Genomic DNA, 13,898 nt, shown 5'->3' with positions numbered 1-13,898 from the left:
GACTAAGACGAGACTAAACTTTGGACTTTACGTGAATCAGTCAATGACAAGACTGAGCTCCACAAAGATGTGATGTGTAACCAGAGCATGAGAGGACTAAACCAGGACTAAACCAGGACTAAACCAGGACTAAACCAGGTCTAAACCAGGACTAAACCAGGACTAAATCAGGACTAAACCAGGTCTAAACCAGGACTAAACCAGGACTAAACCAGGATCAAACCAGGGCAGGTCCAAACTATGTCTGAACCAAGACGAAACCAGGACTAAAACAGACTAATATCATGACTTAACAAGACAAAAGCAGGTTTAAACCAAGAATAAAACTAAATCAATACCAGGACGAAACCACGGCCAATGCAGGATTTATGGGACAAAAGCAGGTCTAAACCAAACGGATGAAACAGGATTAAATCAGACTAATAGTGGGACGAACCAGGACTAAACCAGGATTTAAAAAAAAAAACTAAGCCAGAAAAATAAAGAAGGACTAAACGATGACTTCACTGAGGCTGAACCAGGACTAACGCAGAACTAAACCAAGACGAAAGCAGGGATCAGAAGGGATAAATCAGGGCTAAAGCAGGACTTAAAGCAGGACAAGGCTAAACTAGGACAAATCCAAGTATTTGAATAGATTTGAGAGCTTTACAATCATATTTCTTCATGTCTTTAGTGAAATGTTGTCGAGTGACGTGGAGGACAGGAAGCCGGGGACGGAGGAGGAGTTTGAGCTGGAAGGGGTGGAGCCTGTGTCGCCGTTACTATGGCAAAAGCGCGCCGTCGACGACGAATCAGAGCTGCAGGCCGTGGCGTCGTCACCGGACGGACGATTCCTCAAGTTCAACATCGAGATCGGACGAGGCTCCTTCAAAACGGTTTTCAAAGGTCTGGACACGGAGACGACTGTGGAGGTGGCGTGGTGCGAGCTGCAGGTACGAGAAACCAAACCAGCATAAACGTGTTAGCTGCAGGTACGAGAAACCAAACCAGCATAAACGTGTTAGCTGCAGGTACGAGGAAACAAAACCAGCATAAACGTGTTAGCTGCAGGTACGAGAAACCAAACCAGCATAAACGTGTTAGCTGCAGGTACGAGGAAACAAAACCAGCATAAACGTGTTAGCTGCAGGTACGAGAAACCAAACCAGCATAAACGTGTTAGCTGCAGGTACGAGAAACCAAACCAGCATAAACGTGTTAGCTGCAGGTACGAGAAACCAAACCAGCATAAACGTGTTAGCTGCAGGTACGAGAAACCAAACCAGCATAAACGTGTTAGCTGCAGGTACGAGAAACCAAACCAGCATAAACGTGTTAGCTGCAGGTACGAGAAACCAAACCAGCATAAACGTGTTAGCTGCAGGTACGAGAAACCAAACCAGCATAAACGTGTTAGCTGCAGGTACGAGGAAACCAAACCAGCATAAACGTGTTAGCTGCAGGTACTGGCACCTACATTTGCACTTTGATCACACAGAGAAGCGTGTATTCACTACAACCGAGCCATTAGCTGTGGTTCTGTTTCTTTTGTCCACACAGAGCTGGGGAAGAAAGTCTTTGTCCATCAGCTCCTTCTGTCGGAATATGTTGAGGAAAAACTGGAAATATGATTTCTCATCATCAGAACCTTTAAATCACAGTTAAAAGTGTTGGAGTTTTAACATGCAAACGTTATTCAATTGACTCAAACACATTGTCACCCGGTAACGTTTTGTCACCTTTGAGTGTGTATTCACTTTATTCACCTGTTATGATAAACCCAGAATAAACCCAGAATAAACCCAGGATAAACCCAGGATAAACCCAGGATAAACCCAGGATAAACCCAGGATAAACCCAGGATAAACCCAGGATAAACCCAGGATAAACCCAGGATAAACCCAGGATAAACCCAGGATAAACCCAGACTCAGGAGGAAGTGAAAACTGCACAAAAGTCTCCAGTGTTCTTCCAGTCACACCTGGTGGTTTCTTATCTTGAGTTTTGGGTTTATGGTTAATCTACACGTTTTATTGCACTTTCCAAACAAAGTCCTGGTTTAGTCCTGGTTTAGTCCTGGTTTAGTCCTGGTTTAGACCTGGTTTAGACCTGGTTTAGTCCTAGTTTAGACCTGGTTTAGACCTGGTTTAGACCTGGTTTAGACCTGGTTTAGTCCTGGTTTAGTCCTGGTTTAGTCCTGGTTTAGACCTGGTTTAGTCCTAGTTTAGACCTGGTTTAGACCTGGTTTAGTCCTGGTTTAGACCTGGTTTAGTCCTGGTTTAGAACAGAGAAACTCACTGACATCTGCAGATAAGACTTTAGAATGACTCTGCGTTTCTCGGCTGTTCTCACAATCTGATTGGACGAGCAGCCGCTGTTCATGATAACAACACACAGCGGCTGACATGGGTCTAAACCAGGACTAAAGCAGGACTAAACCAGGACTAAACCAGGACTAAACCAGGTCTAAAGCAGGACTAAACCAGGACTAAACCAGGTCTAAACCAGGACTAAACCAGGTCTAAACCAGGTCTAAACCAGGACTAAACCAGGACTAAAGCAGGACTAAACCAGGACTAAAGCAGGTCTAAACCAGGACTAAAGCAGGACTAAAGCAGGACTAAACCAGGACTAAACCAGGACTAAACCAGGTCTAAACCAGGACTAAACCAGGTCTAAACCAGGACTAAACCAGGACTAAACCAGGTCTAAACCAGGACTAAACCAGGTCTAAACCAGGTCTAAACCAGGTCTAAACCAGGACTAAAGCAGGACTAAACCAGGACTAAACCAGGACTAAACCAGGTCTAAACCAGGACTAAACCAGGTCTAAACCAGGACTAAACCAGGACTAAACCAGGTCTAAACCAGGACTAAACCAGGTCTAAACCAGGTCTAAACCAGGACTAAACCAGGTCTAAACCAGGACTAAACCAGGACTAAACCAGGTCTAAACCAGGACTAAACCAGGTCTAAACCAGGTCTAAACCAGGACTAAACCAGGACTAAAGCAGGTCTAAACCAGGACTAAAGCAGGACTAAAGCAGGACTAAACCAGGACTAAACCAGGACTAAACCAGGTCTAAACCAGGACTAAACCAGGTCTAAACCAGGACTAAACCAGGACTAGACCAGGTCTAAACCAGGACTAAACCAGGTCTAAACCAGGTCTAAACCAGGACTAAACCAGGACTAAAGCAGGTCTAAACCAGGACTAAAGCAGGACTAAACCAGGACTAAACCAGGACTAAACCAGGTCTAAACCAGGACTAAACCAGGTCTAAACCAGGACTAAACCAGGACTAAAGCAGGACTAAACCAGGACTAAACCAGGACTAAACCAGGTCTAAACCAGGACTAAACCAGGTCTAAACCAGGACTAAACCAGGACTAAACCAGGTCTAAACCAGGACTAAACCAGGTCTAAACCAGGACTAAACCAGGACTAAACCAGGACTAAACCAGGACTAAACCAGGTCTAAACCAGGACTAAACCAGGTCTAAACCAGGACTAAACCAGGACTAAACCAGGACTAAAGCAGGACTAAACCAGGACTAAACCAGGACTAAACCAGGTCTAAACCAGGACTAAACCAGGACTAAACCAGGACTAAACCAGGTCTAAACCAGGACTAAACCAGGTCTAAACCAGGTCTAAACCAGGACTAAAGCAGGACTAAACTAGGACTAAACCAGGACTAAAGCAGGACTAAACCAGGACTAAACCAGGACTAAAGCAGGACTAAACCAGGACTAAAGCAGGACTAAACCAGGACTAAAGCAGGACTAAACCAGGTCTAAAACAGGATTAAAACAGGACTAAATCAGGTCCAAACTAGTTCTAAATCAGGTCTAAAACAAGAATAAACCAGGTCTAAATCAGGTCTAAAACAGGATTAAAACAGGTCTAAAACAGGATTAAAACAGGACTAAAACAGGATTAAAACAGGACTAAAACAGGATTGAAATAGGTCCAAAACAGGATTAAAAGAAGTCTAAAACAGGATTAAAATAGGACTAAAACTGGACTAAAACAGGATTAAAACAGGAATAAACCAGGTCTAAATCAGGTCTAAAACAGGAATAAACCAGGTCTAAATCAGGTCTAAAACAGGATGAAAACAGGACTAAAACAGGATTAAAACAGGACTAAAACAGGATTGAAATAGGTCTAAAACTGGACTAAAACAGGATTAAAACTGGACTAAAACTGGACTAAAACAGGATTGAAATAGGTCCAAAACAGGATTAAAATAGGTCTAAAACTGGACTAAAACAGGATTAAAACAGGACTAAAACAGGATTAAAATAGGTCTAAAACAGGATTAAAACAGGACTAAAACAGGATTAAAACAGGACTAAAACAGGATTAAAGCAAGACTAAAACGGGATTAAAATAGGTCTAAAACAGGATTAAAACAGGACTAAAACAGGATTAAAACAGGACTAAAACAGGATTAAAACAGGACTAAAACAGGACTAAAACAGGATTAAAATAGGTCTAAAATAGGATTAAAACAGGACTAAAACAGGATTAAAACAGGACTAAAACAGGATTAAAACAGGACTAAAACAGGATTAAAGCAGGACTAAAACAGGACTAAAACTGGTCTATACCAGGTTTAAACTAGGACAGGAAAGGTCCTTCGTTTTGTATCTTTCCATTCTTGTTTCGTGATGAAATGACTTTGCTTCATTTGTCTTCGGTGACAGAGTTTGTTGTGTAAATGTGAGAGAACATGGTGGTTTTATCGCCCCGAGCAGAAGCGGCCGCACAATTCTACGAAACCGCTCAACGAATGTGTCGTGTTGCATTTGTATCGATTCATTTTCTCAGAAGCGCGACAGGACGTGTTCATAAAAGCACCGCTAAATACGGTTAATATTGAGACACAGTTAACGAAGGAAAACACTTCTGCTCAGATGAAAGTCACATCTAAAACTGACCCCTGACCCCTGACCCCGACCCTGACCCCTGACCCCGAAACACAACTATAACGTGAAAGAGCTTCTAGAATCTACCAACAAATGCTAAATATATAGTTTGTACCTAAAATAGAGGACAATCAAGTAAAGAGTTGTAGAAAAGCATGTAAACAACAGACAAACACACATATAAACAACAGACAAACACACACACTAACCTACACAGTTGAACTCATTATCTTTCTCTCCTTTAATTACATGTTTTTGGGGTGTTTGTTTGTTTGTTTGTTTGGTAGAGTGTTGTGTTTAGTTGAAGTGTCCTCTATCTCCCCCTGTTAGTTTAGATGCTGTTTACTGTTTGTTACTGATGTTTTCGTCACCAAACTCGTTCCATAACCCCCAGGATGTAAAACAACGCTGGACTCGGGATCTTCCTCGTAAGAATGAACTTGACATTTCTTAACAAATTAAAATGTGGTTTATGATTCGTTCTAATCACTGGGATTTTACACATGAAACAAATACTGGCACAAAGCTCACAAAATGTCTTAAACTCTTCCTGCGCTAAACAGGGGCAGTATGTAACCTCAGATGTACTGACCAGTGGAAATGACCTTGTTTGGTCCGGTTCTCGTCTTTGTTTGGTCCTGACCTTGTCCAGGTTTAGTTTTGATGTCGCAGCCAATTTCTAAAGCAATTTCCCCGTCTGGTTCAACGTCGTTGGAGCATCATTCGAAAGGCGAGACATTTCGTACACAGACCGCCCGACACACAACAACCTCATCGTCAAATTAACTTGGAAATGGTTGCGTTTTCCCCCCGTCGGACAAAGTGAACACGACCTTTAGTGTCGCTCTTCACCGTCCTGTTGAGGCGAGCTCGGGTCTTCACCGTCCTGTTGTGGCGAGCTCGAGTCTTCACCGTCCTGTTGAGGCGAGCTCGAGTCTTCACCGTCCTGTTGAGGCGAGCTCGAGTCTTCACCGTCCTGTTGAGGCGAGCTCGAGTCTTCACCGTCCTGTTGTGGCGAGGTCGGGTCTTCACCGTCCTGTTGTGGCGAGCTCGAGTCTTCACCGTCCTGTTGAGGCGAGCTCGAGTCTTCACCGTCCTGTTGAGGCGAGCTCGGGTCTTCACCGTCCTGTTGTGGCGAGCTCGAGTCTTCACCGTCCTGTTGAGGCGAGCTCGAGTCTTCACCGTCCTGTTGAGGCGAGCTCGGGTCTTCACCGTCCTGTTGAGGCGAGCTCGAGTCTTCACCGTCCTGTTGTGGCGAGGTCGGGTCTTCACCGTCCTGTTGTGGCGAGCTCGAGTCTTCACCGTCCTGTTGAGGCGAGCTCGGGTCTTCACAGTCCTGTTGTGGCGAGCTCGAGTCTTCACCGTCCTGTTGTGGCGAGCTCGGGTCTTCACCGTCCTGTTGAGGCGAGCTCGAGTCTTCACCGTCCTGTTGTGGCGAGGTCGGGTCTTCACCGTCCTGTTGTGGCGAGCTCGAGTCTTCACCGTCCTGTTGAGGCGAGCTCGGGTCTTCACAGTCCTGTTGTGGCGAGCTCGAGTCTTCACCGTCCTGTTGTGGCGAGCTCGAGTCTTCACCGTCCTGTTGAGGCGAGCTCGGGTCTTCACCGTCCTGTTGAGGCGAGCTCGAGTCTTCACCGTCCTGTTGAGGCGAGCTCGAGTCTTCACCGTCCTGTTGAGGCGAGCTCGGGTCTTCACAGTCCTGTTGAGGCGAGCTCGAGTCTTCACCGTCCTGTTGAGGCGAGCTCGGGTCTTCACCGTCCTGTTGAGGCGAGCTCGAGTCTTCACCGTCCTGTTGTGGCGAGGTCGGGTCTTCACCGTCCTGTTGTGGCGAGCTCGAGTCTTCACCGTCCTGTTGAGGCGAGCTCGGGTCTTCACAGTCCTGTTGAGGCGAGCTCGAGTCTTCACCGTCCTGTTGTGGCGAGCTCGGGTCTTCACCGTCCTGTTGAGGCGAGCTCGAGTCTTCACCGTCCTGTTGTGGCGAGGTCGGGTCTTCACCGTCCTGTTGTGGCGAGCTCGAGTCTTCACCGTCCTGTTGAGGCGAGCTCGGGTCTTCACAGTCCTGTTGAGGCGAGGTCGGGTCTTCACAGTCCTGTTGAGGCAAGGTCGGGTCTTCACCGTCCTGTTGTGGCGAGCTCGGGTCTTCACCGTCCTGTTGTGGCGAGCTCGGGTCTTCACCGTCCTGTTGAGGCGAGCTCGGGTCTTCACAGTCCTGTTGAGGCGAGCTCGGGTCTTCACAGTCCTGTTGAGGCGAGGTCGGGTCTTCACCGTCCTGTTGTGGCGAGCTCGGGTCTTCACCGTCCTGTTGTGGCGAGCTCGGGTCTTCACCGTGGATTCTAATGACAGAACAACATTTTACCAGAAAAATAAATACATTGTCCATCCATCCATCTTCTACCGCTTTATCCGGGGCCGGGTCGCGGGGGCAGCAGTCTGAGCAGGGACTCCCAGACTTCCCTCTCCCCAGACACTTCCTCTAACTCCTCCGGGGGGATCCCGAGGCGTTCCCAGGCCAGCCGAGAGACATAGTCTCTCCAGCGTGTCCTGGGTCTTCCCCGGGGCCTCTTCCCGGTGGGACATGCCTGAAACACCTCCCGAGGGAGGCGCCCAGGAGGCATCCGGAACAGATGCCCGAGCCACCTCAGCTGGCTCCTCTCGACGTGGAGGAGCAGCGGCTCTACTCCGAGCTCCCCCCGTGTGGCCGAGCTCCTCACCCTATCTCTAAGGGAGCGCCCAGCCACACGGCGGAGGAAACTCATTTCGACCGCTTGTATCCGCGATCTTGTTCTTTCGGTCACTACCCAAAGCTCATGACCATAGGTGAGGTCAGAACGTAGAGCGACCGGTAAATAGAGAGCTTTGCCTTTATAAATACATTTCTTTTTACAAAATTGTCTTGTTTCAGTTTGTGTTACAGTTCAAATTATTTTGACATTTGTTCAAACCTTTGTTCCAACTAAAGTAACGTCAAGTGTTCCATGTGTGTTCTGTGCGTGTTCTGTGTGTGTTCTGTGCATGTTCTGTGCGTGTTCTGTGCGTGTTCTGTGCGTGTTCTGTGCGTGTTCTGTGCATGTTCTGTGCGTGTTCTGTGCGTGTTCTGTGCATGTTCTGTGCATGTTCTGTGCGTGTTCTGTGCGTGTCCTGTGCGTGTCCTGTGCGTGTCCTGTGCGTGTTCTGTGTGTGTTCTGTGCATGTTCTGTGCGTATTCCGTGTGTGTTCTGTGCGTGTTCTGTGTGTGTCCTGTGCGTGTTCTGTGCGTGTCCTGTGCATGTTCTGTGCATGTTCTGTGCATGTTCTGTGCGTGTTCTGTGCGTGTTCTGTGCATGTTCTGTGCGTGTTCTGTGTGTGTTCTGTGCATGTTCTGTGCGTGTTCTGTGCGTGTTCTGTGCGTGTTCTGTGCGTGTTCTGTGCATGTTCTGTGCATGTTCTGTGCGTGTTCTGTGCGTGTTCTGTGCATGTTCTGTGCGTGTTCTGTGCGTGTTCTGTGCGTGTTCTGTGCGTGTTCTGTGCGTGTTCTGTGCGTGTTCTGTGCATGTTCTGTGCGTGTTCTGTGCGTGTCCTGTGCGTGTCCTGTGCGTGTCCTGTGCGTGTTCTGTGCGTGTTCTGTGCGTGTTCTGTGCATGTTCTGTGCGTGTTCTGTGCGTGTTCTGTGCATGTTCTGTGCATGTTCTGTGCATGTTCTGTGCGTGTTCTGTGCATGTCCTGTGCATGTCCTGTGCATGTTCTGTGCATGTTCTGTGCATGTTCTGTGCGTGTCCTGTGCATGTTCTGTGCATGTTCTGTGCGTGTTCCATGTGTGTTCTGTGCATGTTCTGTGCGTGTTCTGTGCATGTTCTGTGCATTTTCTGTGCGTGTTTAGTGCATGTTCTGTGCATGTTCTGTGCGTGTTACTTGTGTGTTCTGTGCATGTTCCGTGTGTGTTCTGTGCATGTTCTGTGCGTATTCCGTGTGTGTTCTGTGCGTGTTCTGTGTGTGTCCTGTGCGTGTTCTGTGCGTGTCCTGTGCGTGTTCTGTGCGTGTTCCGTGTGCCTTCTGTGCATGTCCTGTGTGTGTCCTGTGCGTGTTCTGTGCGTGTCCTGTGCGTGTTCTGTGCGGGTTCCGTGTGCCTTCTGTGCATGTCCTGTGCGTGTCCTGTGCGTGTTCTGTGCGTGTTCTGTGCGTGTTCCGTGTGCCTTCTGTGCGTGTCCTGTGCGTGTTCTGTGCGTGTTCCGTGTGCCTTCTGTGCGTGTCCTGTGTGTGTTCTGTGTGTTCTCTGTGTGTGTTCCGTGTGCGTTCTGTTTGTGTTCTGTGCGTGTTCTGTGCATGTTCTGTGCATGTTCCATGTGTGTTCTTTGCATGTTCTGTGTGTATCCTGTGCGTGTCCTGTGTGTGTTCTGTGCATGTTCTGTGCATGTTCTGTGCGTGTCCTGTGTGTGTTCTGTGCGTGTTCCGTGTCTGTTCTTTGCATGTTCTGTGCGTGTCCTGTGCGTGTCCTGTGCATGTCCTGTGCGTGTCCTGTGTGTGTTCTGTGCATGTCCTGTGCATGTCCTGTGCGTGTTCTGTGCGTGTCCTGTGTGTGTTCTGTGCGTGTTCCGTGTCTGTTCTTTGCATGTTCTGTGCGTGTCCTGTGCGTGTCCTGTGCATGTCCTGTGCGTGTCCTGTGTGTGTTCTGTGCATGTCCTGTGCATGTCCTGTGCGTGTCCTGTGTGTGTTCTGTGCGTGTTCTCTGTGTGCGTTCTGTTTATGTTCCATGCGTGTTCTGTGCGTGTTCCGTGTGTGTTCTTTGCATGTTCTGTGCGTGTCCTGTGCGTGTCCTGTGCATGTCCTGTGCGTGTTCTGTGCGTGTCCTGTGCGTGTCCTGTGCGTGTCCTGTGCATGTCCTGTGTGTGTTCTGTGTGTGTTCTGTGCGTGTTCTCTGTGTGCATTCTGTTTATGTTCCATGCGTGTTCTGTGCATGTCCTGTGCGTGTCCTGTGTGTGTTCTGTGCATGTCCTGTGCATGTCCTGTGCGTGTCCTGTGTGTGTTCTGTGCGTGTTCTCTGTGTGCGTTCTGTTTATGTTCCATGCATGTCCTGTGCGTGTTCTGTGCGTGTCCTGTGCGTGTCCTGTGCATGTCCTGTGTGTGTTCTGTGTGTGTTCTGTGCGTGTTCTCTGTGTGCATTCTGTTTATGTTCCATGCGTGTTCTGTGCATGTCCTGTGCGTTTTCTGTGTGTGTTCTGTGCGTGTTCTGTGCGTGTTCTCTGTGTGCGTTCTGTTTATGTTCCGTGCGTGTCCTGTGCGTGTCCTGTGTGTGTTCTGTGCGTGTTCTGTGCGTGTTCTCTGTGTGCGTTCTGTTTATGTTCCGTGCGTGTTCTGTGCGTGTTCTTCAGACGCAGCGTTTGTCCCGCTCCGAGAGGCAGCGCTTCACGGAGGAGGTGGAGATGCTCAAGGCGCTGCAGCATCCCAACATCGTGCGCTTCTTTGACTCCTGGAAGTCCAACGCGAGCGGTCAGAAGTGCACGGTCCTGGTCACGGAGCTCATGACGTCCGGCACGCTCAAGACGTGAGATGGTTACGCTTCAACAGACAAACCGTCGCCTGGATACGGGAGCAAAGGCTGACCAGTTTAACCAGACTCAAAGAACAATGTGGTCAAATAGCCCCAGTTTAGAGCCAAAGCTGTCCTAGTTTAGAGCTGAAATAGTCCTAGTTTAGAGCTGAAATAGTCCTAGTTTAGAGCTGAAATAGTCCTAGTTTAGAGCTGAAATAGTCCTAGTTTAGAGCTGAAATAGTCCTAGTTTAGAGCTGAAATAGTCCTAGTTTAGAGCTGAAATAGTCCTAGTTTAGAGCTGAAATTGTCCTACTTTCAAAATCCAGATTTTTGTTTTGTTTTACTGAACAAACACTCCCAGAAATGTTGAGCACACAATATTTGTTCATTTTATTCACAGAAATATTACACACTTTACCTCAAAATATACACAGACAACACAGCTCAAATACAATTTTGGGTGTCGTATGTAATGGAAAAGCAAACTTAGGGACATTGTTCCCAGGTCGCACTTAAAAAAAGACATCTCGATCCCAATGGGTTTTTACCTGGTTAAATAAAAGTTAATCAAAATAATAATTTCTACTCTTGAAATTCAAACTTGTTGCTTGTTTTAATTATGAAGACTTAAAACGCTTTAGATCACATTATGATCGTCCATAAGTCAGTAGCTGTAGCAGAAGTAGCAGAAGTCACACGTTTTTCCAACATTTCCAAAACCTGTCCCTGTTGCAGATACCTGCGCCGCTTCCGTCAGATGAAGCTGAAGCTCCTGCAGAGGTGGAGCTTTGAGGTCTTAAAGGGCCTGCAGTTCCTTCACTCGCGCTCTCCCCCCATCCTCCACCGAGACCTGAAGTGTGACAACATCTTCATCACGGGCCCCAGCGCCTCCGTCAAGATCGGGGACCTGGGCCTGGCCACGCTCAAGAAGAACTCCTTTGCCAAGAGTGTCATCGGTGAGACGCGCCCCGACTCTGCGTCGTGTTCACTGCCCCCCCCCGTACCCCTGGTGGCGGTGCATTCACTGACCCCTGTGTGACCTCACGTTTCTGTCGGCGTGTCGTTCAGGGACCCCGGAGTTCATGGCGCCGGAGATGTACGAGGAGAAGTACGACGAGGGGGTGGACGTCTACGCCTTCGGGATGTGCATTCTGGAGATGGCCACGTCCGAGTATCCCTACTCCGAGTGTCAGAACGCGGCGCAGATCTACAGGAAGGTCACGAACGTAAGACGCGCACAAGGTCAAGGGTCAGAACGTGGCGCAGATCTACAGGAAGATCACGAACGTAAGACGCGCACAAGGTCAAGGGTCAGAACGTGGCGCAGATCTACAGGAAGGTCACGAACGAAAGACGCGCACAAGGTCAAGGGTCAGAACGTGGCGCAGATCTACAGGAAGGTCACGAACGTAAGACGCGCACAAGGTCAAGGGTCAGAACGTGGCGCAGATCTACAGGAAGGTCACGAACGAAAGACGCGCACAAGGTCAAGGGTCAGAACGTGGCGCAGATCTACAGGAAGGTCACGAACGAAAGACGCGCACAAGGTCAAGGGTCAGAACGTGGCGCAGATCTACAGGAAGGTCACGAACGTAAGACGCGCACAAGGTCAAGGGTCAGAACGTGGCGCAGATCTACAGGAAGGTCACGAACGAAAGACGCGCACAAGGTCAAGGGTCAGAACGTGGCGCAGATCTACAGGAAGGTCACGAACGAAAGACGCGCACAAGGTCAAGGGTCAGAACGTGGCGCAGATCTACAGGAAGGTCACGAACGAAAGACGCGCACAAGGTCATGGGTCAGAACGTGGCGCAGATCTACAGGAAGGTCACGAACGTAAGACGCGCACAGGTTCAAAGGTTGGAACGCGGCGCAGATCTAAAGGAAGGTCACGAACGTAAGACGCGCACAGGTTCAAAGGTCAGAACGTGGCGCAGATCTACAGGAAGGTCACGGACGTAAGACGCGCACAAGGTCAAGGGTCAGAACGTGGCGCAGATCTACAGGAAGGTCACGAACGAAAGACGCGCACAAGGTCAAGGGTCAGAACGTGGCGCAGATCTACAGGAAGGTCACGAACGTAAGACGCGCACAGGTTCAAAGGTTGGAACGCGGCGCAGATCTACAGGAAGGTCACGAACGTAAGACGCGCACAGGTTCAAAGGTCAGAACGTGGCGCAGATCTACAGGAAGGTCACGGACGTAAGACGCGCACAAGGTCAAGGGTCAGAACGCGGCGCAGATCTACAGGAAGGTCACGAACGTAAGACGCGCACAAGGTCAAGGTCGGAACGCGGCGCAGATCTACAGGAAGGTCACGAACGTAAGACGCACACAAGGTCAAGGGTCAGAACGTGGCGCAGATCTACAGGAAGGTCACGAACGAAAGACGCGCACAAGGTCAAGGGTCAGAACGTGGCGCAGATCTACAGGAAGGTCACGAACGAAAGACGCGCACAAGGTCAAGGGTCAGAACGTGGCGCAGATCTACAGGAAGGTCACGAACGAAAGACGCGCACAAGGTCATGGGTCAGAACGTGGCGCAGATCTACAGGAAGGTCACGAACGTAAGACGCGCACAGGTTCAAAGGTCGGAACGCGGCGCAGATCTACAGGAAGGTCACGAACGTAAGACGCGCACAAGGTCAAGGGTCAGAACGTGGCGCAGATCTACAGGAAGGTCACGAACGTAAGACGCGCACAAGGTCAAGGGTCAGAACGCGGCGCAGATCTACAGGAAGGTCACGAACGTAAGACGCGCACAGGTTCAAGGGTCAGAACGCGGCGCAGATCTACAGGAAGGTCACGAACGTAAGACGCGCACAGGTTCAAAGGTTGGAACGCGGCGCAGATCTACAGGAAGGTCACGAACGTAAGACGCGCACAGGTTCAAGGGTCAGAACGCGGCGCAGATCTACAGGAAGTTCACAAACAGGTTTACACCCATGTCTGTAGGACTACACACACGCACACCAGAGAACACAACCACAGTACAGAGCATGTGTTGTGTTTGTCGCCAGGGAGTCAAACCCAACAGTTTCTACAAAGTGAAGGTGCCGGCGCTGATGGAGGTCATTGAGGGATGCATCCGACCCAACAGCAGCGAGAGGTGAGGACGCTCAGAACCGATGGTTTTACGCTCATTTGTATCGAACTCAAAAGGAAGTAGTCAAAGTTGTATGTCATTGCTCCAAGGACTTCTCCTGATGAAGAAATACATTCAAATCCCGTTGTTTCATTGGTAGTTTGGATCCAGTCTCCACTCGTCACATAAACATGTCCGGGGTTGTATTTCGCTTCATTCACTTTGTTTCCTGAATCCTGTTCACGAGGTCCTCTTCTCTGCTCTTCCTCTTCTCTGCTCTTCCTCTTCTCTGCTCTTCCTCTTCTCTGCTCTTCCTCTTCTCTGCTCTTCCTCTTCGCGTCACACATTTCCTCTGCCTCAAATTATCCTTCATTAGCGCGTCGGGGCAAGCTA

At 49.1% G+C, this 13,898-nt stretch overlaps 1 protein-coding gene across 1 annotated transcript in view; it reads left to right on the top strand.

Moving 5' to 3' along the window:
* The first annotated feature begins 673 nt into the window (after nt 1–673).
* The window catches only part of LOC140371562 (serine/threonine-protein kinase WNK4-like), a 32,555-nt gene continuing 19,330 nt past the window's right edge, over nt 674–13,898 (top strand). The window contains exons 1-5 of the mRNA XM_072458733.1: nt 674–935; nt 10,260–10,432; nt 11,156–11,376; nt 11,489–11,646; nt 13,441–13,529. Of these exons, the coding sequence (XP_072314834.1) occupies nt 681–935; nt 10,260–10,432; nt 11,156–11,376; nt 11,489–11,646; nt 13,441–13,529 (896 nt within the window). The 5' untranslated portion in view covers nt 674–680. The remainder of the gene's footprint in view (nt 936–10,259; nt 10,433–11,155; nt 11,377–11,488; nt 11,647–13,440; nt 13,530–13,898) is intronic.

This window comes from Eucyclogobius newberryi, unplaced genomic scaffold, assembly GCF_026437365.1.
Source record: "Eucyclogobius newberryi isolate DKJ021-1_F unplaced genomic scaffold, fEucNew1.0.hap1 SCAF_22, whole genome shotgun sequence".
Classification (NCBI taxonomy): Eukaryota; Metazoa; Chordata; class Actinopteri; order Gobiiformes; family Gobiidae; genus Eucyclogobius; species Eucyclogobius newberryi.
Note: the sequence above shows the minus strand (reverse complement) of the source record. Positions and strands in the feature narration are given on the sequence as shown.